The sequence below is a fragment of the Coregonus lavaretus genome (genome assembly GCF_964263955.1).
Source record: "Coregonus lavaretus genome assembly, contig: HAP1_SCAFFOLD_849, whole genome shotgun sequence".
NCBI classification, from domain to species: domain Eukaryota; kingdom Metazoa; phylum Chordata; class Actinopteri; order Salmoniformes; family Salmonidae; genus Coregonus; species Coregonus lavaretus.
The window spans coordinates 91,611-115,000 of record NW_028158489.1 but is presented as its reverse complement, the minus strand read 5'-3'; the positions used below and the strand labels follow the sequence as shown (position 1 = coordinate 115,000).

The window sequence follows — 23,390 nt, the reverse complement described above, 5'->3', positions numbered from 1 at the left end:
GCTACATGTTGGTACCAACATTCATGCAGAAATGATCATGAAATAATAAAAAAATTGTGCTTCGGTAGGCTACCTAAAAAAACATAGCACTACACCACTTCTTATAATACATGTAAAACAATTGCCGTGTGTCGTCTACTGATAATTTCAGCACCGTTTTGACAGTGGCATTGCACTACTTTGAGACAAGCGTTGGGGACACATTTTGGATATTTGGTTACAATTAGGCCGGGAAGTGTTAGCTAAATTGAGGCGAGTGCTCATCATTCGTCTAGCAATTGAAAGCAATACAGATCTTCTCTACACACACACAATACATTAGGCCTATAGCCTACCTGATGAGCTTCCCTGATGTTTTCCTGAACTTTCCAATATTTTCTGATGCATTTCAGTCACTTAGCTTACTGATGCGATTACACATTTTTACACTTTTCCCATAGGCTATTCAGGTAATTTGACATCTTTTCTTATTAGCTTTATGAACATTGAAACTGTGCTACAATGGTTAAAAAAGTCATTAGGCCTACATAGTTTCTATAACAATATAGCTGAAACCACTATTGGTGTCATTGACTTAGCCTACTGAATGTATTTTCTTTTAACTGTAGGCTACTGGCTGATAGATTATTTTAAATAGGCTATTATTGTAACAGTAGACCTAGCTATGCAATAACCTCATATGGGGTTACTGAACACAATCCATGGAAGAAAGCATAGCCAAGGAAGGGGTGCTGGAAGTCCTGCAGATAAATTGAAATAAATTAGCAAAATTGCAGTATAGAATTACTCCTGTCTATACAGAAATAAATGAAATCATTGAAAATACTACACCAGAGAGAATAATTTTGCCACAGAGGCTCAATGGCTTCTTTTTTTATTTTTTTATGCTGTTGATTGTGTTTTGTCACATCAAGAAGGAGAATCCCGTGATTGGGCAGCCTGCGCTGAAAAGATCAAACAGATGATTTTTGAGTTGTGGGCAGCTGTCATTATGGCTGTCAATGAACAGCAGGCAGCAGCTAAAATGTCTTTCGCAATATTTCAAAATACAATAACACTTTGGATAAGTAAGTGCCACTGGAAAGTTGGTGGACAATAATTTCCTCATCATATTGTAGGCCTACAATCTGTGTGTCCACTCTTTTCATTGGCCTATGCTATTGGTTGCATTTAAGACATGGGCCATTTGTTTTATTGATCTCAATATGTCAATGTCAGAGTATCCTGTCATTTTGGTAATTTGTGTGGTATGAAAAAATATTATTGTAATGTTTCCAGTCATGTCCCTACCTTCAGGCTATGCTCAAACCCTACACCCCAACCCGAGTGCTCCGTTCTGCCACCTCGGGTCTCTTGGCCCTCACACCCTTACGGGAGAGCAGCTCCCGCTCAGCCCAGTCCAAGCTCTTCTCTGTCCTGGCACCCCAATAGTGGAACCAGCTTCACCCTTAAATTAGGACAGCTGAGTCGCTGCCCATCCTCTGAAAACATCTGTAACTCTAACTCTTGAAACAGTATCTTAAATAAACCTCCTCCTCACCGCCAAATAAAATAATATACGTGTTCTGTCATTGTTAGGATGATTCATACTGCGAAAGAAAAAGCACAACTTCTGAGCAGTCATTCTAAAGTAAAAAAAAAAAAAAAAAGATTCCAGAAAGAACACCCATTTTCTCTTTCTTGGAAACGCAAATGAGATGACTTGTAAAGTTTTGGTGATGTAATCACAACCATAGAAGTTCCTCTTTCATGGAATCCCCTACATGATCTCAGTGCTGACTGACTCAGCCATTCAATCAAAACAGTTATAACAGTTCGGTGGTCCTCTGTAGCTCAGCTGGTAGAGCACGGCGCTTGTAACGCCAAGGTAGTGGGTTCAATCCCCGTGGACCACCCATACACAAAAATGTATGCACGCATGACTGTAAGTCGCTTTGGATAAAAGCGTCTGCTAAATGGCATATTATATTATTATTAGTTCAACCAATATCCTTCCTTGATTCAACCACACATTTTTCACATTTCCACACTTGCAGAACAATAAATGTGAGCAGGCCATTATTCTAGCTAGTCCACCAAACTGACTATTGATTCACAGACCTATCCAGGGCTGCTTACCAAACACTATCATGTTTAATATGGTCCCATCCCACTGGGCACACACTGGTTGAATCAACATTGTTTCCACGTAATTTCAACAAAGTTGATCATGGAATAGATGTCTGTGCCCAGTGGGATCCTCTCATGATGTCAGTCCCAGGGCCAGCCAGTGGTGTTGTGATTTTTAAATGGCCTCTGGATCTGTGCATCTGCTAGAGAGGCTCTCCTCTCTCGGTGTGTGTCTGACCCTAATCAGTCCCTGGCCGGCCCCAGCAGCCTCTCAGTCGGTCTGCAATGTAGCAGTACATAGCTAATCAGATGAATGGCAAGGCTGTTAAGTGTTCAGTTCAGCAGGCCTGTTTTCTCCTGATGCACAACAACAGTATCCAACCTGGGATTTAAACAAGTCTATACATGCTCTCTCTCCCTACATACCTCTCAATTCATTTATTTGACCACAGAGCCTACACAACACCTTAAAAGGTATACAGCTGGCCAAAGTTCAGATGTCTGGAAAAACCCTTTAACCAACCATTCCCTTCCCTGAAATACCCTGTGATGCAGTGTGTATCTGTGTGTTTGTACAGGTCTCTATGAGTGGTTTCCCCTTTTACCATAAAGCACCAATCTGCTGAGTATTAATAGGTTGATTAGCAGCTCTTGAACCGAAAGGTCAATCATTTAATTGGCCAGAGCAGAGGACACGAGGTAGACACTAAAGGAGGGAGGGAGAGAGAGCAAGAGAGAGGTGGAAAGAGAGAGTGCTTGTTAAATCGGGTGAATTAAATAGCATTTATTTAGCCTTCCGAGTAGCAAAAAGCAAATTCTAATCACAGAGCAACTCCCCTTCATTAACACAAGTTGTTTGTATGTGTGCGTACTCGCTCACATCCATGCGTGTCTGACTGTGTGTGTACCATTTATTAAAAGACAGCCTTCAAATACTATAAAACAACTTTATTCAGGCTAAGTGGATTGATAATGCCCGGAACCAAAGTGCAAGTAAATAAATAGTCCTTAAGAGGGGACATGGATACAGACACACACATACTGTCGTATCATAGACAGGCAAAAGGCAGACAGGTCTTTGAATGAGTCCTCCTGTCCTGGGTCCTACTCAGTGCAGTCTGTGGGTCTGGAAAAAGTCATGTCCACAATACAGAAAGCATTATAATTCAGGACAGGGAAAATGGGATATTGCTCTTGGGGGTATAAGTCATCAATTCCAATGCTGTTGGAATGGAGGATGATGACAGAAAAGCAGGAATGACTGGTTTCAGGAAAAATCACATTTCAGGAAAAATCACATCCCTGAAGTTAGATGGCTGCACCATCCCTCCTTGGCATTCCCTAGACGAAAGAGAGAAAGAGGGGAGAGGTCTTAATAAAAAATAAAAATAAAGTTGCTATAGAGGAGAAAGAGGGACCTTGCTGTATTGTTAGCTGGGACCTACCCTGACAGCATGTTGCCAGGGACAAAAGCTGTTTTCCCTCATCTTTCCCTCTCTCTTCTGGTCCAACTCTTTCTTTGTTACTGCAATCCCTTTCTCTCCTCCTGTTCAATCTCCCTCGTTTCTCACTCCATCTCTTCTCCCCGAGGGCTTTGTGTTATCTATGTCCACTTGTTCTCTCTCCCTTTCTTTCTTTCTTTCCCTCCCTCCCTCCCTCCACACTATTCTGTGATAGCATCACCTCTCTAGAGATGTTATTTCCCAGAGCCAGGCTGCAGTTAAGTAGAGGCTGCTGTTGTGCAACACATTCTTCTCCAGGCCCACAGCATCAACACAGCTACACACATAGACTGGCACTGAGGTCTATGGGGCCTTGTGAACAAGCTACCTAAGGATGATGAAGAGACTAGCATAGCATAGAAGGGAAAAGTGGATTACCAGTCCATTTGAAAACAAAATAAAAAAGTCCTGGTCACGAAATAACGTATACAACTTTCCGTAGCCCACAGTCCTAGCCTGGACCCCATAGATGGGGGCTGAAGGGGGGGGTTTAGTTAGGAGAAGAAGGATTCTGGTGTCCCCCCCCCCCCCCTCCCCCGCCAAACACTCCAGGAAACATAAAATCCCCCTGATCTTATTTCCTGACCCGACTTGTGTCCTGGCTAGGTCGCTCCAACTCACACAGCATGGCCCCCTCATGTTTTACAACTGGACCTATCCAGAGTTAGCTGAACACACACACTACCACCGGTTAGGACCTATAGTACAGTGACTACACACTACTACTGGTTAGGACCTATACTACAGTGTATTATGGTTACATCCCTTCATTTGGGAAGATAAAGAGGAAAACCCTACTCTGCTTTGTCCTAGCTGTGCTACTGTGTGTTTGTAAACTTGTTCTCTGATGGTGTGTGTTTGTGTGCATGTAAAGTGTTCCCTGTCAGAGGTTTGTGTGTGTGTGTGTACTGTCAGAGTTGCAGTGCGTGTGTTAGGGATTTAGAGATTTCCTCTCAGTGAGTTGGCTGCTGTTCAGGTTTGGCATCATACTGCATTCTGTCTCAGAAGCCAGCCAGCCAGCCATCACCTCACTACGAGGTGAGTGTGCTCCCCAACAATGTGTGTACCTTTGGCATCATGATGAGGTTTTTTGGCATCATGATGAGGTTTGTAAGCAGCACGCTAAAGGCGTCCACATACATAGGTTATGTTTGCTCCTAGCATAACTCGGCTAGAGGAAGTGAACGTCTGTGCTCGCATACTCCCTAAAGACATTCGCCGTATCAACAACATACCCAGAAATCTGCCATTCATTTTGACGTTTGTGCCGAGGAGGACTTAGTCGCGCAATTTTACATCTAACTACGATGTTTTGATGCAGTATTTGTGAAAAAATGTGCATGAAAAGTAGTCATCTCTCGTTTACTGACAACAAACACTTCATTGAAGAATCCCTACTGTTGACCAATCACCGACGAAGGGGCGTAGACTTCGGCTACTGAATTTTGGCTTGCCTCAAGAAGAAAAATGGTGTGCTCGAACACCCAAAAAAAATAACTGCCGAACGCAGCCGAACACCAAAACAAACAAAAACGTTACAAAATGTCGGCATAATATATGCGCGAAGCCGCAAACTGTTTCGACTGGGATGCATACGGTAAACTTTACCCAAACTTCTCCATAACCTAGCATCTAGAGGTCAGAACCACAGCTGTATGATGAAATCACCCTATCCCCAAATCCTAACCTTAACCAATAGGGGTAACATTTACCAATACCCTTTTCTGCTCCTTCACTCCATCATTGTCAAGAGCCAATCAGATCAAATTAGTACTTTACCTAAAAGAGCCAGCAGCCAATTAAATCACAGGATTACCTAACCAATCACTGCAAGGAACAAATCAGATTACAGAGTTCATCAAGCGCTGCCAGATCATAGGTTTATTAAGCAGCGCTGCCAATAGCCAATCGGATGACAGGGTGTTGTGAGGTAGGGCGTTCATTACATTAGCGTCAGGGAAAGGCTAGCCAGGGAACTAGATTAACCCAATGAAACCCTGGCACAGATTCAACAAACACTTTGTCTGGCACGAACACCCCACATAGGTTGCGTCATGCTAGAAAGGTGATCTAACTAGAGTGCCAGACAGGCTGATAAACAACTCAAACACGGGCACATTCTCCAGAGTCACCCATCGCTCAAAGACTTTGCGTCTAACCCTCCCCTGATATGCTCTAGGAGGGGTTGCAATATCAGAGACCGCGTTGTGCACAATGTGTTCCTGAATCCTGCGCCCTCTACCTGGCTCCCAGGTCCCCTTAAATGGGTTCTACCGCTGCGGTCATTGTACACATTGTTCCAACTCGAGTGACAAAAGTATTCTATCACCCACGTTCAGTTAAATAATACAAGATAAAAGACTTCATAAATTGTACAGTAGTACAACATGTTTTTTACATGCCCAAATGCACGTGGGCTTGTTTACATTGGTCAGACGAAACACACGCACTAAATAAGAATAGCTGAACACAAAACAGCACCATAAATATGGACTGCGCGGCATTACGCAAATGCCAATCATGGCTCAGCTTCTACCTTGAAATTCTGGGGAATTGAGAAAGTTCCTTTCCTCCAGAGGTGGCAAGATAGTGAGGAAATTGTTAGAGGAACTTTGGATCGACTGCTTAGATTGCGTCGAGACAAAGCGTCTGAATGAACAGCTCTTTCTGATATTTTTTGTAAATATATTTTTCTTTGTTTATTTCTGTCTTTTGTTATTCAACTGGAATGTAGGTGTAGGAATCTTGAATGATGATCATACTCTTGTTTGAATAACCTGTGTAGTTGCTACTACTACTGACATTATTGACTGACATGACGATATGCTAAATGACCTAAATGTAAAATGTAAATGAATAGAACACTCCCCTGCGAGGGTATATAGGTGCCTCCCACATTTTTACAACTCAAGGTTCTGATGAAGGCGATTCATGCTGAAATGTAAACCTATTGGTTGTTTCTTCCAGATTTACCCGGCAACAGAGTGCTCCTTTTTCTTTATTCTCCTGGATAGTCACCGGTTGAAGTATCCTGGAGTAAGGAATGATAGTCACCAGTTGAAGTATCCTGTGGTAAGGAATGATAGTCACCAGTTGAAGTATCCTGGGGTAAGGAATGATAGTCACCAGTTGAAGTATCCTGGGGTAAGGAATGATAGTCACCAGTTGAAGTATCCTGGAGTAAGGAATGATAGTCACCAGTTGAAGTATCCTGGAGTAAGGAATGATAGTCACCAGTTGAAGTACCCTGGGGTAAGGAATGATAGTCACCAGTTGAAGTATCCTGGGGTAAGGAATGATAGTCACCAGTTGAAGTACCCTGGGGTAAGGAATGATAGTCACCAGTTGAAGTATCCTGGGGTAAGGAATGATAGTCACCAGTTGAAGTACCCTGGGGTAAGGAATGATAGTCACCAGTTGAAGTATCCTGGGGTAAGGAATGATAGTCACCAGTTGAAGTACCCTGGGGTAAGGAATGATAGTCACCAGTTGAAGTATCCTGGGGTAAGGAATGATAGTCACCAGTTGAAGTACCCTGGGGTAAGGAATGATAGTCACCAGTTGAAGTATCCTGGAGTAAGGAATGATAGTCACCAGTTGAAGTATCCTGGGGTAAGGAATGATAGTCACCAGTTGAAGTATCCTGGAGTAAGGAATGATAGTCACCAGTTGAAGTACCCTGGGGTAAGGAATGATAGTCACCAGTTGAAGTATCCTGGGGTAAGGAATGATAGTCACCAGTTGAAGTACCCTGGGGTAAGGAATGATAGTCACCAGTTGAAGTATCCTGGGGTAAGGAATGATAGTCACCAGTTGAAGTACCCTGGGGTAAGGAATGATAGTCACCAGTTGAAGTACCCTGGGGTAAGGAATGATAGTCACCAGTTGAAGTACCCTGGGGTAAGGAATGATAGTCACCAGTTGAAGTATCCTGGGGTAAGGAATGATAGTCACCAGTTGAAGTACCCTGGGGTAAGGAATGATAGTCACCAGTTGAAGTACCCTGGGGTAAGGAATGATAGTCACCAGTTGAAGTATCCTGGGGTAAGGAATGATAGTCACCAGTTGAAGTACCCTGGGGTAAGGAATGATAGTCACCAGTTGAAGTACCCTGGGGTAAGGAATGATAGTCACCAGTTGAAGTACCCTGGGGTAAGGAATGATAGTCACCAGTTGAAGTACCCTGGGGTAAGGAATGATAGTCACCAGTTGAAGTACCCTGGGGTAAGGAATGATAGTCACCAGTTGAAGTATCCTGGAGTAAGGAATGATAGTCACCAGTTGAAGTACCCTGGGGTAAGGAAAGTTTTTTTGGATTTTCAAGTCCGTCAGTCGAGCAACTGGGCAGATGTAATCTGGGCTGCAGCGCGTTTGGGTATACCTTTTTTCCATTGTTCTAACTACAGTGCCCTCAGTAATTATTGGGATTTTGAATCATTTTTTCTTCTTTTGACTCTACACTTCAAAACTTTGGAAATCAAGCAATGACTATGGGGTTAAAGTGCAGACTGTCAGCTTTAATTTGAGGGTATTTTCATCCATATCGGGTGAACCGTTTAGAAATTAGAGCACTTTTTGTACATAGTCCCCTCATTTTAGGGGAGTAAAAGTATTGGGACAAATTCACTTATGTGTGTATTAAAGTAGTAAAAAGTATTTGGTCCCATATTCATAGCACACAATGACTATATCAAGCTTGTGACTCTACACATTTGTTGGATGCATTTTCTGTTTGTTTTGGTTGGGTTGGGTTTCAGATTATTTTGTGCCGAATAGAAATGAATAGTCAATAATGTATTCTGTCATTTTGGGGTCACTTTTATAGAAGCACAAATATCATACCCCCAAGACATCACCATTACAATAACAGGGTAGGTTAGCATTTATATGTACTTTAATACACATAAGTCAATTTGTCCTAATACTTTTGCTCCCCTAATACGGGGGGGACTATGTACAAAAAGTTATGACATTTCTAAACGCTTCACCTGATATGAATACCCTAAAATTAAAGTTGACAGTCTGCACTTTAACCTCATAGTCATTGTTTGATTTCAAATCCAAACTTTTGGAGTATAGAGCCAAAAGAAGAAAACATGATTCACTGTCCCAGTAATTATGGAGGACACTGTATGTAATCCACTACATGTGTAATGAGAGCGTTTCGATACATTGTCAAACTGAGAGATGTAGTAATATTTCCTCATCATACATGACGACTGTATGGGAAAGAGAGAGAGAGAGATTAGTCTGTTTTGATTCCTGTGTTCCACCACTGTACTAATGTGTTCTCTGGCTTTCACTACCACAGACAGGAAATACGCTGTGTCTTACAGCATGTGTTACTGTGTACTAGTCTACTAGTGTGTGTTTTAACTAGGCCCCAGAGCATCTGTTCAGAGCTGTCTCATTCACTAGCCTTATCAGTGTTGTATTGCTGAGAAGACCAATGATACAAACACTTTATCTCCATTTCACAAGAGCTGACAATCTCTTGTCTCTCTCTCTCAGACCATCTCACTGGCTAAATGAATATGCCAAGTGGAAAGAGAATGCAACAGGCCCTTCGTTGATAAGCCATGAGAATGACGAATTAACTATCGACTAACCTGTCAGGGCAGGAGTGGTTCTCATTGGATCCAGTGATACTAACCTACATCCACACGCAGTATAGTACACCTTCCATGTTATATCACAGCAACTCTCCGTCCCATATAACAATAAGATATGAACCAAACTCCATTTCCTGGAGAGGATTCCGTTTGGGGAAATAATTCAAGCAACTGGGTATCACTACTGTACATATCTGAGCTTTAACAGGAAATACAACTACTGATCCCATGGGGATTTAGAGAAGACCATTTATTTGTAGAATAAGTAGTAAAGCCAAATTCTTCCTGCTACTCTGTTTCTTCCTCCTCTTCCTGTCCCTTTCGTCTCTCCCTCTCTCATTATCTACATTTTTTGCGGCTGTAGAAGTTGGCCAGCTGAATCATGCCATTCTGCTTGGTGCTGTAGACCACAAGAAACACACATAGTAAAGCAGAGAGAGAGGTAGAGAGAGGTAGAGGTCGAAAGAGAGAGAGGTAGAGAGAGGTAGAGGTAGAGAGAGGTAGAGGTAGAGAGAGGTAGAGGGAGAGAGAGGTAGAGGGAGAGGTAGGGGGAGGTAGAGGGGTAGAGGTAGAGAGAGGTAGAGGTAGAGAGAGGTAGAGAGGTAGAGGTAGAGAGGGGTAGAGGTAGAGAGAGGTAGAGGTAGAGAGAGGTAGAGGGAGAGAGAGGTAGAGGGAGAGGTAGGGGGAGGTAGAGGGGTAGAGGTAGAGAGAGGTAGAGGGAGGTAGAGGGTTAGAGGTAGAGAGAGAGAGAGGTAGAGGGGTAGAGAGAGGTAGAGAGGTAGAGGGGTAGAGGTAGAGAGGTCGAGAGAATGAACAGAATCATCTAGAATGTCATTGCATGCTGTAGCGTTAAGATTTCCCTTCACCTGGCGTTTTCTTATTTATTTATTCAATTTAATTGCACAGGTCTGTCAGGTTGGGGAGGTAGCAAGGGGCATTGCTGATGTTCATCTCACATTAAGCATATACAGTGCCTTGCAAAGTATTCATCCCGCTTGGCGTTTTTCCTATTTTGTTGCATTACAACCTGTAATTTAAATGGATTTTTATTTGGACTTCATGTAATGGACATACACAAAATAGTACAAATTGGTGAAGTGAAATGAAAAAAATAATAATAATACGTATTAAAAAATACATCTAAAAAATAAATAACGGAAAAGTGGTGCGTGCATATGTATTCCCCCCCCTTTGCTATGAAGCCCCTAAATAAGATCTGGTGCAACCAATTACCTTCAGAAGTCACATAATTTGTTAAATAAAGTCCACCTGTGTGCAATCTAAGCGTCACATGAGCTCAGTATATGTACACCTGTTCTGAAAGGCCCCAGAGTCTGCAACACCACTAAGCAAGGGGCACCACCAAGCAAGCGGCACCATGAAGACCAAGGAGCTCTCCAAGCAGGTCAGGGACAAAGTTGTGGAGAAGTACAGATCAGGGTTGGGTTATAAAAAAATATCCGAAACTTTGAACATCCCACAGAGTACCATTAAATCCATTATTAAAAAATTGAAAGAATATGGCACCACAACAAACCTGCCAAGAGAGGGCCGCCCACCAAAACTCACGGACCAGGCAAGGCGGGCATTAATCAGAGAGGCAACAAAGAGACCAAAGATAACCCTGAAGGAGCTGCAAAGTTCCACAGCGGAGATTGGATTATCTGTCCATAGCACCACTTTAAGCCGTACACTCCACAGAGCTGGGCTTTATGGAAGAGTGGCCAGAAAAAAGCCATTGCTTTAAGAAAAAAATAAGCAAACACGTTTGGTGTTCGCCAAAAGGCATGTGGGAGACTCCCCAAACATATGGAAGAAGGTACTCTGGTCAGATGAGACTAATATTGAGCTTTTTGGCCATCAAGGAAAACGCTATGTCTGGCGTAAACCCAACACCTCTCGTCACCCAGAGAACACCATCCCCACAGTGAAGCATGGTGGTGGCAGCACCATGCTGTGGGGATGTTTTTCCCCATCGGCAGGGACTGGGAAACTGGTCAGAATTGAAGGAATGTTGGATGGCGCTAAATACAGGGAAATTCTTGAGGGAAACCTGTTTCAGTCTTCCAGAGATTTGAGACTGGGATGGAGGTTCACCTTCCAGCAGGACAATGACCCTAAGCATACTGCTAAAGCAACACTTGAGTGGTTTAAAGGGAAACATTTAAATGTCTTGGAATGGCCTAGTCAAAGCCCAGACCTCAATCCAATTGAGAATCTGTGGTATGACTTAAAGATTGCTGTACACCAGCGGAACCCATCCAACGAAGGAGCTGGAGCAGTTTTGCCTTGAAGAATGGGCATAAATCCCAGTGGCTAGATGTGCCAAGCTTATAGAGACATACCCCAAGATACTTGCAGCTGTAATTGCTGCAAAAGGTGGCTCTACAAATTATTGAGTTGTGGGGGGGGGGGGGTGAATAGTTATGCACGCTCAAGTTCTGTTTTTTTTGTCTAATTTCTTGTTTGTTTCACAAAAAAAATATTTTGCATCTTCAAAGTGGTAGGCATGTTGTGTAAATGTTGTGTTGTTGTTTTTAAATCGCACTGCTTTACTTTATCTTGGCCAGGTCGCAGTTGTAAATGAGAACTTGTTCTCAACTGGCTTACCTGGTTAAATAAAGGTGAAATAAATAAATAAAATAAAAATGATACAAACCCCGAAAGAAATCCATTTTAATTCCAGGTTGTAAGGCAACAAAATAGGAAAAATGCCAAGGGGGTGAATACTTTCGCAAGCCACTGTAGGGCTTTCACATGTTATAGTTCCTCTTTAGAGCGAGGTAGAGAGAGGTAGAGGTAGAGAGAAAGGGGGAGGTAGAGAGAGAGAGGTAGAGAGAAAGGGGGAGGTAGAGGGGGAGGTAGAGAGAAAGGGGGAGGTAGAGAGAGGTAGAGGTAGAGAGAAAGGGGGAGGTAGAGAGAGAGAGTAGAGAGAAAGGGGGAGGTAGAGAGAAAGGGGGAGGTAGAGAGAGAGAGGTAGAGAGAAAGGGGGAGGTAGAGAGAAAGGTAGAAAGAAAGGTAGAGAGAAAGATCAGCAGTTTCTCTTGTTATGTCAGTCACTCAATTAGCCCATGTCAGCTAACATGCCCCGGGGCCCTGACCTCCAGGGGGCCCCAATTGATTTTGTTAGTCACTCTCACTCAGATATCATATTAACATGGCATAAGTCATGGCAAAATGTGTAGAATTGTAGGAAATTAGCGAGAGTGTAGATCGATAGAGAGAGTGTAGGGTAGTGTACCACTCACACAGGCTCCTGCAGGCTGCTTAGGAAGCTGTCTATCTGGTCCTGGGGGATCTCTCCATCCAGGTGGGCCAGGTAAGTGTACAGCCCTACGAACGTATCAAAGGGGATCCTCGCCGCTCCACCCTCCTCATTCTCCGTCAGGATCTCACACGCATACTTCAGGGCACTGATGATGGTCTGAACACACATACAGGGCACACACACACACAGGGAGCACGCACGCGCATTCACACACAGGGAGCTCACGCGCACGCACACACACACACACACACACACTTCAGAAAAGCCTGGGCCATCAAGACAGTACAATACTGCCATCATGTGGAATTTGCAAGAACTACACCACAGTTTCTCTCTGGAGACTGAGACAGATATCGGAGCCAGGCACTCACCCCTCCCAGAGCGCTGCAGCCCAGGGCGAAGAACTGCATCCAGTGGATGTTGTCGCTGAAGTTCCCCAGGACCAGCAGAGTGTCCAGCTGCTCTGAGGGCAGACACAGACCCTTCCACTTCTGCTGCAGCTCCTCCTTACCGATCGTCCCCTTAGGGGCCAGCTACATTCACATGGACAGAGAGGAGGGAGAAAGAGGCGGGAGACAGATTTATTTTTACAACAATAGAAGCCAGCGACATACAGGGAGCGAGAGAGGTACCTTAATATCCTACCATAGAGGAGGAGAGGATGGGAAGGTTTGTGCAGGACTTTCAGCACACCTGGGATCAATGTGTCAGTCAGTGAGTACCTGTTTGTGTAGGACCTTAAGCAGGCCTGGAGTCAATCCAGTATCAGTCTTCTGTGTGGCGACAGGCATCTCCAGCCTATCCTTGGCTGGCAGAGTGTCTCCTTTGGACAGGGCAGAGAAGTACCTGATAGAACAGAAACATTTCAACGGAACAATAATTGTACTTTACCCTGGCCATTATCCCTGCTCAGCAACTGGGTAGTTACAAGCACCTGAACCATACAAGCTGGCCTCTCTTGGTAGTACAGTCACATCCAGGGAGGCTGTACTTACGCTGCAGACCACTGTAGTATGTCATTGGGTTGAGTTCTGATTGCAGCTTTGGTGAACTGTTTGAGAATGTCTGGTAGTTCTGGGGGGATGTTGATTTGCTGTGCACAGTACATAGTATCTGGAGGAGGCATTGCTGGGAAATATAGTGGATATTAAATGTTATTCATAGTTTTCAAGATGTGATAATCAATCTAACATTAGTATAAACTATAGCCAATGTTTTGTGCCCATCATTACAGCAGACAATATTGTAAAAGACGAGCTAACGTTAGCTAGCCAACCACAAAAATGAGATGACAGCCTAACGTTTAGCAGACATAAAAGATGGCTGACAAAGTCGTATCAACAATTTAGTTACTACAAAAACTCTTACCTGAATACTGAATCGAGTATCTTGCTTGGTGATAAAAAATAAATAAACAAGAGAGTTAATTTGCTAAAACGATATAAAAAGTTGATTTGGTTTAGGGACCGGACAACTTCATTTTCAATCCATAGCAACTTAACGTTTGCTGCCAACGTCACATAGCAACAGGAACCCTCGATGATTGGACCAGAAAGATGTCATTACTTTGTTCAACCACTGGTTGGCATTGCAAACAAAGGCAAACAGCAGAGCATCTTTCCAAACAGTGTTGCCAATTTAGCGACTTTGTCGCTATATTTAGCGAGTTTTCAGACCACTCTAGCGACACATTTTCAAAAAAGCGACTAGTGACAAATCTAGCGACTTTTTCTGGTGTTATTGGAGACTCTGACTTGAAAGCACGTATCGTTCTTACTCTTCTCAACGAGCAGCGAGTGCTGCCGTGGGGCCCACCCCTTTCCCAAAGCACTCCCCACCCCAGTCCCAAAGCACTCCCCACCCCAGTCCCAAAGCACTCCCTACCCTAGTCCCAAAGCACTCCCCACCCCAGTCCCAAAGCACTCCCTACCCCAGTCCCAAAGTACTCCCCACCCCATCCCAAAGCACTCCCCACCCCATCCCAAAGCACTCCCCATACCCGTCCCCACCCCCGTCCCAAAGCACTCACAGGCTGCCCAGTTCTCGCGCAGCAGTCCCTCCCAGCTGCAGTCAGAGCAGGAGATGTTCACCCCTCCACATATGAATCCTGCATGCGGGAAGCCGCCGCTGGCTGATCCCGCCCTGGCTTATATTCATGGCGGGATGTAAATGTAGGGTGTTTTTTACTCACGTTTTGTCTCTCCCACGACATTACTCCTCTCTCCTACAGCGTCCATCACAATTACATGCACATGGCCAATTATGCAAATTATTAATATATGTGGAAACTGAAATGGTCTATTCATTCCTTTTCCATTTTAGCAGACGCTCTTATCCAGAGCAATTTACTAGTGAGTGAATACATTTTCATACTTTTTCGTACTGGTCCCCTTTGGGAATCCAACCCACAACCCTAGCAACTGAGTCACATCATTACATTTACATTTACATTTTAGTCATTTAGCAGATGCTCTTATCCAGAGCGACTTACAGGAGCAATTAGGGTTAAGTGCCTTGCTCAAGGGCACATTAACGTCATTTAGCAGACGCTCTTAGCCAGAGCGACTCACAAATTGGTGCGTTCACCCTATAGCCAGTGGGATAACCACTTTACAATTTGGGGCGGGGCGGGGCGGGGCGGGGGGGGGGGGGGGGGGGGGGTTAGAAGGAATACTTTATCCTATCCCAGGTATTCCTTAAAGAGGTGGGGTTTCAAATGTCTCCGGAAGGTGGTGAGTGACTCCGCTGTCCTGGCGTCGTGAGGGAGCTTGTTCCACCATTGGGGTGCCAGAGCAGCGAACAGTTTTGACTGGGCTGAGCGGGAGCTATGCTTCCGCAGAGGAAGGGGAGCCAGCAGGCCAGAGGTGGATGAACGCAATGCCCTCGTTTGGGTGTAGGGACTGATCAGAGCCTGAAGGTACAGAGGTGCCGTTCCCCTCACTGCTCCATAGGCAAGCACCATGGTCTTGTAGCGGATGCGAGCTTCAACTGGAAGCCAGTGGAGTGTGCGGAGGAGGGGGGTGACGTGAGAGAACTTGGGAAGGTTGAACACCAGACGGGCTGCGGCATTCTGGATGAGTTGTAGGGGTTTAATGGCACAGGCAGGGAGGCCAGCCAACAGCGAGTTGCAGTAGTCCAGACGGGAGATGACAAGTGCCTGGATTAGGACCTGTGCCGCTTCCTGTGTAAGGCAGGGTCGTACTCTCCGAATGTTGTAGAGCATGAACCTGCAGGAGCGGGTCACCGCCTTGATGTTGGCGGAGAACGACAGGGTGTTGTCCAGGGTCACGCCTAGGCTCTTCGCACTCTGGGAGGAGGACACAGCGGAGTTGTCAACCGTGATGGCGAGATCATGGAACGGGCAGTCCTTCCCCGGGAGGAAGAGCAGCTCCGTCTTGCCAGGGTTCAGCTTGAGGTGGTGATCCGTCATCCATACTGATATGTCTGCCAGACATGCAGAGATGCGATTCGCCACCTGGTTATCAGAAGGGGGAAAGGAGAAGATTAGTTGTGTATCGTCAGCGTAGCAATGATAGGAAAGGCCATGTGAGGATATGACAGAGCCAAGTGACTTGGTGTATAGGGAGAAAAGGAGCGGGCCTAGAACTGAGCCCTGGGGGACACCAGTGGTGAGAGCACGTGGTGCGGAGACAGCTTCTCGCCACGCCACTTGGTAGGAGCGACCGGTCAGGTAGGATGCAATCCAGGAGTGAGCCGCGCCGGAGATGCCCAGCTCGGAGAGGGTGGAGAGGAGGATCTGATGGTTCACAGTATCAAAGGCAGCAGACAGGTCTAGAAGGACAAGAGCAGAGGAGAGAGAGTTAGCTTTAGCAGTGCGGAGAGTCTCCGTGACACAGAGAAGAGCAGTCTCAGTTGAATGACCAGTCCTGAAACCTGATTGGTTTGGATCAAGAAGGTAATTCTGAGAGAGATAGCAAGAGAGTTGGCTAAAGACGGCACGCTCAATAGTTTTGGAAAGAAAAGAAAGAAGGGATACTGGTCTGTAGTTGTTGACATCAGTGGGGTCGAGTGTTGGTTTTTTGAGAAGGGGAGCAACTCTCGCTCTCTTGAAGACGGAAGGGACATGGCCAGCGGTCAAGGATGAGTTGATCAGCGAGGTGAGGTAGGGGAGAAGGTCACCGGAGATGGTCTGGAGAAGGGAGGAGGGGATGGGGTCAAGCGGGCAGGTTGTTGGGCGGCCTGCAGTCACAAGTCGCAGGATTTTATCTGGAGAGAGAGGGGAGAAAGAAGTCAAAGCATAGGGTAGGGCAGTGTGAGCAGGACCAGCAGTGTCATTAGACTTAACAAACGAGGATCGGATGTCGTCAACCTTCTTTTCAAAGTGGTTGACGAAGTCATCCACAGAGAGAGAGGAGGGGGGGGGGGGGGGGGGGAGGATTCAGGAGGGAGGAAAATGTGGCAAAGAGCTTCCTAGGGTTAGAGGCAGATGCTTGGAATTTAGAGTGGTAGAAGGTGGCCTTAGCAGCAGAAACAGATGAAGAAAATGTAGAGAGGAGGGAGTGAAAAGATGCCAGGTCGGCAGGGAGTTTAGTTTTCTTCCATTTCCGCTCCGCTGCCCGGAGCTCTGTTCTGTGAGCTCGCAATGAGTCATCAAGCCACGGAGCTGGAGGGGAGGACCGAGCCGGCCGGGAGGATAGGGGACACAGAGAGTCAAAGGATGCAGAAAGGGAGGAGAGGAGGGTTGAGGAGGCAGAATCAGGAGATTGGAGGGAGAAGGATTGAGCAGAGGGAAGAGATGATAGGATGGAAGAGGAGAGAGTAGTGGGAGAGAGAGAGCGAAGGTTGCGGCGGCGCATTACCATCTGTGTAGGGGCAGAGTGAGTAGTGTGGGAGGAGAGCGAGAGAGAAAAGGAAACAAAGTAGTGGTCGGAGACATGGAGGGGAGTTGCAGTGAGATTAGTAGAGGAGCAGCATCTAGTGAAGATGAGGTCAAGCGTATTGCCTGCCTTGTGAGTAGGGGGGGACGGTGAGAGGGTGAGGTCAAAAGAGGAGAGGAGTGGAAAGAAGGAGGCAGAGAGAAATGAGTCAAATGTGGACATAGGGAGGTTGAAATCCCCCAAAACTGTGAGGGGTGAGCCATCCTCAGGGAAGGAACTTATCAAGGCGTCAAGCTCATTGATGAACTCTCCAAGGGAACCTGGAGGGCGATAGATGACAAGGATATTAAGCTTAAATGGGCTAGTGACTGTGACAGCATGGAATTCAAATGAGGAGATAGACAGATGGGTTAGGGGAAAAATTGAGAATGTCCACTTGGGAGAGATGAGGATTCCTGTACCACCACCCCTCTGACCAGATGCTCTCAGGGTATGCGAGAACACATGGTCAGACGAGGAGAGAGCAGTAGGAGTAGCAGTGTTTTCAGTGGTGATCCATGTTTCCGTCAGCGCCAGGAAGTCGAGGGACTGGAGGTTGGCATAGGCTGGGATGAAGTCAGCTTTGTTGGCAGCAGAACGGCAGTTCCAGAGGCTGCCTGCGACCTGGAACTCCACGTGGGTGGTGCGTGCAGGGACCACCAGGTTAGAGAGGCAGCAGCCACGCGGTGTGGTGCGTTTGTGTAGCCTGTGCAGAGAGGAGAGAACAGGGATAGGCAGAGGCATAGTTGACAGGCTGTAGCAAATGGCTACAAAAATGCAGAGGAGATCGGAATGAAATGAGCTAAGCATCTGGGAGCGGAGAGAGCAGGGCCTCCCTCACCAAAAACTTCTACCTCAGAAACTAAAATTGTTTCACTGAACCACCCGAACAAAAACTCTCCCAACTTCCGCCTTTAGAAATCAGAATTGTTGTGAACCACAGCGGTTCAATGTTTAAAGGAATAGACCTTTAATCATCACATCACATCGTCACAAACCACTTGATGTCTTAATGTACTCAATTACTGTATTGTGCATTGTTTTTCTTCATGGTGATAGAAGGTCTACAGGTACAAACCTAGATGACCAGCCTATTTACATTTACATTAAGTGGTTTGTAGGGATGGTAAATTAATACAGCACAAGTGGTTGTTTTCCATGTTTTTTGATCAAGAAAAATATTTAATTTGATGTGGATGTTTTATCTTAGCCCATAACTTTGCACCTTTTTATGTAAATGTTTGAGGACAGGGTTTTGTTCTTTCTGGATTCTATTAGAATGACAATTGCAGAGAAAGGGACAGGGCAACTATTAAAATTCCAACTATTGAATCCTGCAAGAGACTATTCTTAATTATATAACTACCTTTTTTTTGCCAAAGTGGAGATGCAGTTTTTTTTGTTTGCGCTCCAGAAGTCTATAATCGGTCCGCTAATACTAGTAAAGGCCCAGTGCACTACTTTTGTGAACAAATATTTTCAAAAATTACTATTTTTTCCTTCTTCTGATTTTTGCTGCGGCTATGGCCTTATGGCTTGGGGGTAGAAGCTGTTCAGGGTCCTGTTGGTTCCAGACTTAGTGCACTGGTACCGCTTGACATGGGGTAGCAGAGAGAACAGTCTATGGCTTGGGTGGCTGGAGTCTGAATTTCTTGGGCCTTCCTCTGACACCGCCTGGTATAGAGGTCCTGGATGGCAGGGTGCTTGGCCCCAGTGATGTACTGGGCCGTACTCACCACCCTCTGTAGTGCATTGTGGTCGGGTGCCTTGCAGTTGCTGTACCAAGCGTTGATGCAGCCAGTCAAAATGCTCTTAATTGTGAAGCTGTATAACTTTTTGAGGATCTGAGGGCCCATGCCAAATCTTTTCAGCCTCCTGAGGGGGATAAGGTGTTGTCGTGCCCTCTTCACGACTATGTTGGTGTGTGTGGACCATGATAGGTCCTTAGTGATGTGGACACCGAGGAACTTGAAGATCTCGACAAGCTCCACCACAGCCCCATCGATGTGGAGGGGGGCGTGCTCGCATTGTCTTTTTGACATTGAGGGAGAGGTGGTTGTCCTGGCACCACACTGCCAGGTCTGTGACATCCCTATAGGCTGCCTCATCGTCATCTGTTCAGGCCTACCAATGTTGTGCAATCCGGGGTCCTTGGGACTTACCTACCCTAAACCCTAACCAAATACATTTATAACTAACCCTTGTTCCTTGTTTATTTATAACTAATATATTATTTTTTATAACTAACCATAGCTTCTTGTTCCATCTGTGCCCTAACCCTAACCTTTTACATTTAAACATCAACGGGTTGACATCCCAAGGATACCGTTTACCCTTGATACATGGACATCCTCTGTCTGCTCAGAAGAGAAACATTTAAACAAAAACACAGACATACAAAGGCAAAGAATCATCAACATCAATACTTTTATTATTAAACTGCTGTTTGAAAATACAAGTTTACCCTTATCACCTCAGATTAATAGAAAATATAATGGCATCACTATTTGGTAACAGAGAATCAGAATAGACAACTGAAAAGCAGACCGCAATAGAATCATCCTCCACCCACCCTACAACAAGACAATGGTCTATTGACTGAGACGCACACACAATTCAGTTCTGGTACAGAGGTTATTTCCAATTATGGTTATGAACAATCCCTTTCAGGTTCTAACTTGTACGGAGGGCCATGTGGGACATTCAGCATGGCCAAGTTCTCTCCCTTACATGCACGCACACACACACACACACACACACACACACACGTCGCACACGCAACAAACACACTTACAGAGTGTATAAAAAAACGAAAACAAACAATCATGATGAAACAATGAGGTTTAAAAATAAAACACAGGCAATGAAACTTCTCCAAATGTGCTGATCGGTTTCAACTGTTTGTTGAAACTAGTTACTAGCTAGTTATACCTCTCTACTCCCTCCATCCTGCTCCTACCTCACCCCCTCCCTCAAACCCTACGCTCCCCGTCTGATATAAAAATAGTGATCTGGGACAGACTGTTACCCCCGCCACCACCACCTCCCCTGGACAGCTCTAGAAGTCGCCCTTAGGCACAGATCTAGAGTAAACGTACCCTCCCCAAAACCATCTAAGATGGACCCATTATACAAACCTGGACAGTTCTGGAAGTCACAGATCTAGGATCAGCTTACCCTCCCCAAATCCTAACCGTAACCCCACCGTCCCCTTTGCTCCTCAGTCTATCTCTTGCCCCTCTTGTTTCCCACCGGGGGCTTCTTGAGCTGCAGCAGTGGACCTCCCGTGCCGAAGCCCGTGGCGGGAGGGTTGGAGACGCCAAACGTCAGGCCTGCAGACGCGTTGAGGCCGGGGTTACTGAAGTTAAACCCTGAACTACTACTGCTGCTACCAAAACCTGGAGAGAGAGAGAGAGAGAGAGTGAGTATGCTCACAGGGTGTGTCTGCTGAGACTCCCTCAAGAGAGCTTGCACGAGGTGAGGTGAGGTGTGGTGTGGTGAGGTGACGTGTGGTGAGATGTGGTGTGGCGAGTGTGTGTACCTGCGCTCAGGCTCCCTCCCGAGGGCTTGCTGGCGGAGGAGAAACCAAATGAGCCCCCCGTCGCAACCCCCCCGAAACCTGGACCCCCACCAAACACTGCAGGAGAGAGAGAGAGAGAGGGAGGGAGCCAAACTTTAGTAAGACACACACTAACTCTGCTTCTACTACATGACAGAGGGGGAGAGTTTAGCTTCATGGACACACACACACTAACTGCAAGGGTGTGTGAGAAAGAGAGGGAGTTAAGCCCCTGTAATGACTCACTCACAAACAGGGTATACTGAGAGTAGACCAATGAGGAAAGAGCAGCTTGTATCCAAACAGGGTATACTGAGAGTAGACCAATGAGGATAGAGCAGCTGGTATCCAAACAGGGTATACTGAGAGTAGACCAATGAGGAAAGAGCAGCTGGTATCCAAACAGGGTATACTGAGAGTAGACCAATGAGGAAAGAGCAGCTGGTATCCAAACGGGGTATACTGAGAGTAGACCAATGAGGAAAGAGCAGCTGGTATCCAAACGGGGTATACTGACAGTAGACCAATGAGGAAAGAGCAGCTGGTATCCAAACAGGGTATACTGAGAGTAGACCAATGAGGAAAGAGCAGCTGGTATCCAAACAGGGTATACTGAGAGTAGACCAATGAGGAAAGAGCAGCTGGTATCCAAACAGGGTATACTGAGAGTAGACCAATGAGGAAAGAGCAGCTGGTATCCAAACAGGGTATACTGATAGTAGACCAATGAGGAAAGAGCAGCAGGTATCCAATGAAGAGAGTAAAGCATAGAGACCCACACCACACCACAGCTACAGGCAGACTGTTTCAGCCCTAGATGGTGAAGAGCTTAAAAACTCAACACATCCATTCCCTAATACTGCCACCAGTCCTACACACGAGGAGGGGGAAGAGAGGGTGAGGAACAGAGGGAAGAGAGGGTGAGGAACAGAGGGAAGAGAGGGTGAGGAACAGAGGGAAGAGAGGGTGAGGAACAGAGGGAAGAGAGGGTGAGGAACAGAGGGAAGAGAGGGTGAGGAACAGAGGAAGTTAGAGAGAGAAAAAGAAAGAGATCAAGAGATGGTGAGAAACAGGGGGATAGTAAAAAGCAGGAGGAAGAGATAGATGGATGGGGATGAGAGGTAGTACCTCCGAGGCCTGATGAGCCCAAGCTAGAGCCCACTCCCGAGGCAAAGGGGTTTCCCAAGCCAGACCCCAGGGGCGCCTGGCTCCCTGAGACAGACAGAGAGAACACAGCTTACTCCTCTGTACTAAGAGACTGTCTGTTACTGAAGTCAAGTTCCCCCTCTCCTCTGCAATGTCAAGTGGTGGTATTGGCTGAGAGTGTGAACAGGACCCTGTGGATTAGTGCTTCTATATTACAGTTCATAAGACTACGGTAGTCTTCTCAGACTTCACTAAGCCCAAACTCATCTCCTCCCAACACTAACCTTATGATCACATCTAAGTTGTACCTCTTGATGTACCTAATCACTACAGATAGGCTATTTATTAGTGATAATGTAACTATGGATAAATTTTCACAGATCAAATGGTAAAGGGCAATTCCACGGTAACAGAGTGATGCTGAGACTCAGATTTTTCTAAATGGATGTCAAACAAAAAACAATGATAGCAAAGTTAAACAAACCATACAACTCTATGCACACGGACGACTTTTAACCATTTCCACTAAACATTTTACAAAAAGGCATTTACAGTGCATTCGGAAAGTATTCAGACCCCTTCCCTTTTTCCACATTTTGTTACGTTATAGCCTTATTCGAAAATTGATTAAATTAATTTTTTGCCTCAATCTACACACAATACCCCATAATGAGAAAGCAAACAGGTTTTTTGAAAACTTTGCAATTAAAAAACTAAAACACTGAAATACCTTAACAAAAGTATTCAGACCCTTTGCTATGAGACTCAAAATCGAGCTGATCTGGAATGATTTGGAAAGGCACACACCTGTCTATATAAGGTCCCACAGTTGACAGTGCATGTCAGAGCAAAAATCAAGCCATGAGGTCGAAGGAATTGTCCGTAGAGCTCCGAGACAGGATTGTGTCAAGGCACAGATCTGGGGAAGGGTACCAAAACATTTCTGCAGCATTGAAGGTCCCCAAGAACATTCTTAAATGGAAGAAGTTTGCAACCACCAAGACTTCCTAGAGCTGGCCGCCCGGCCAAACTGAGCAATCGGGGGAGAAGGGCCTTGGTCAGGGAGGTGAACAAGAACCTGATGGTCACTCTGACAGAGCGCCAGAGTTCCTCTGTGGAGATGGGAGAACCTCCCAGAAAGACAACCATCTGCAGCACTCCACCAATCAGGCCTTTATGGTAGAGTGGCCAGACGGAAGCCACTCCTCAGTAAAAAGGCACATGACAGCCCATTTTGAGTTTGCCAAAAGGCACCTAAAGGACTCTCAGACCATGAGTAACAAGGTTTTTTGGTCTGATGAAACCAAGATTAAACTC

At 45.6% G+C, this 23,390-nt stretch overlaps 2 protein-coding genes across 7 annotated transcripts in view; both read right to left on the bottom strand.

The window, feature by feature from the left end:
- Positions 1 to 3,038: 3,038 nt before the first annotated feature.
- Positions 3,039 to 13,617, bottom strand: ropn1l (rhophilin associated tail protein 1-like; the record flags this gene model as incomplete). 2 transcript variants are annotated; one of them, XM_084198136.1, is made up of 5 exons in its annotated part: positions 3,039 to 3,450; positions 12,472 to 12,647; positions 12,863 to 13,024; positions 13,214 to 13,337; positions 13,487 to 13,617. In XM_084198136.1, 5 exons carry the CDS (start codon positions 13,615 to 13,617, stop codon positions 3,387 to 3,389), a joined length of 657 nt encoding a protein of 218 aa, XP_084054262.1. In that variant the 3' UTR covers positions 3,039 to 3,386. The 2 variants fall into 2 exon arrangements, with proteins under 2 accessions (XP_084054262.1, XP_084054263.1); XM_084198137.1 differs by lacking the exon at positions 3,039 to 3,450 and adding an exon at positions 9,552 to 9,623.
- A 6,156-nt stretch (positions 13,618 to 19,773) lies between these two features.
- Positions 19,774 to 23,390, bottom strand: part of LOC311123925 (nucleoporin p58/p45-like) — a 28,550-nt gene continuing 24,933 nt past the window's right edge. For 2 of the 5 annotated variants that reach the window (XM_084198142.1, XM_084198141.1), the window contains 3 exons: positions 22,056 to 22,139; positions 20,910 to 21,005; positions 19,774 to 20,766 (listed from right to left, as the gene is read on the bottom strand). In XM_084198142.1, coding sequence (XP_084054268.1) covers positions 20,594 to 20,766; positions 20,910 to 21,005; positions 22,056 to 22,139 — 353 coding nt within the window. In that variant the 3' untranslated portion in view covers positions 19,774 to 20,593. The remainder of the gene's footprint in view (positions 20,767 to 20,909; positions 21,006 to 22,055; positions 22,140 to 23,390) is intronic. The other 3 variants (XM_084198144.1, XM_084198143.1, XM_084198145.1) reach the window with 2 other exon arrangements.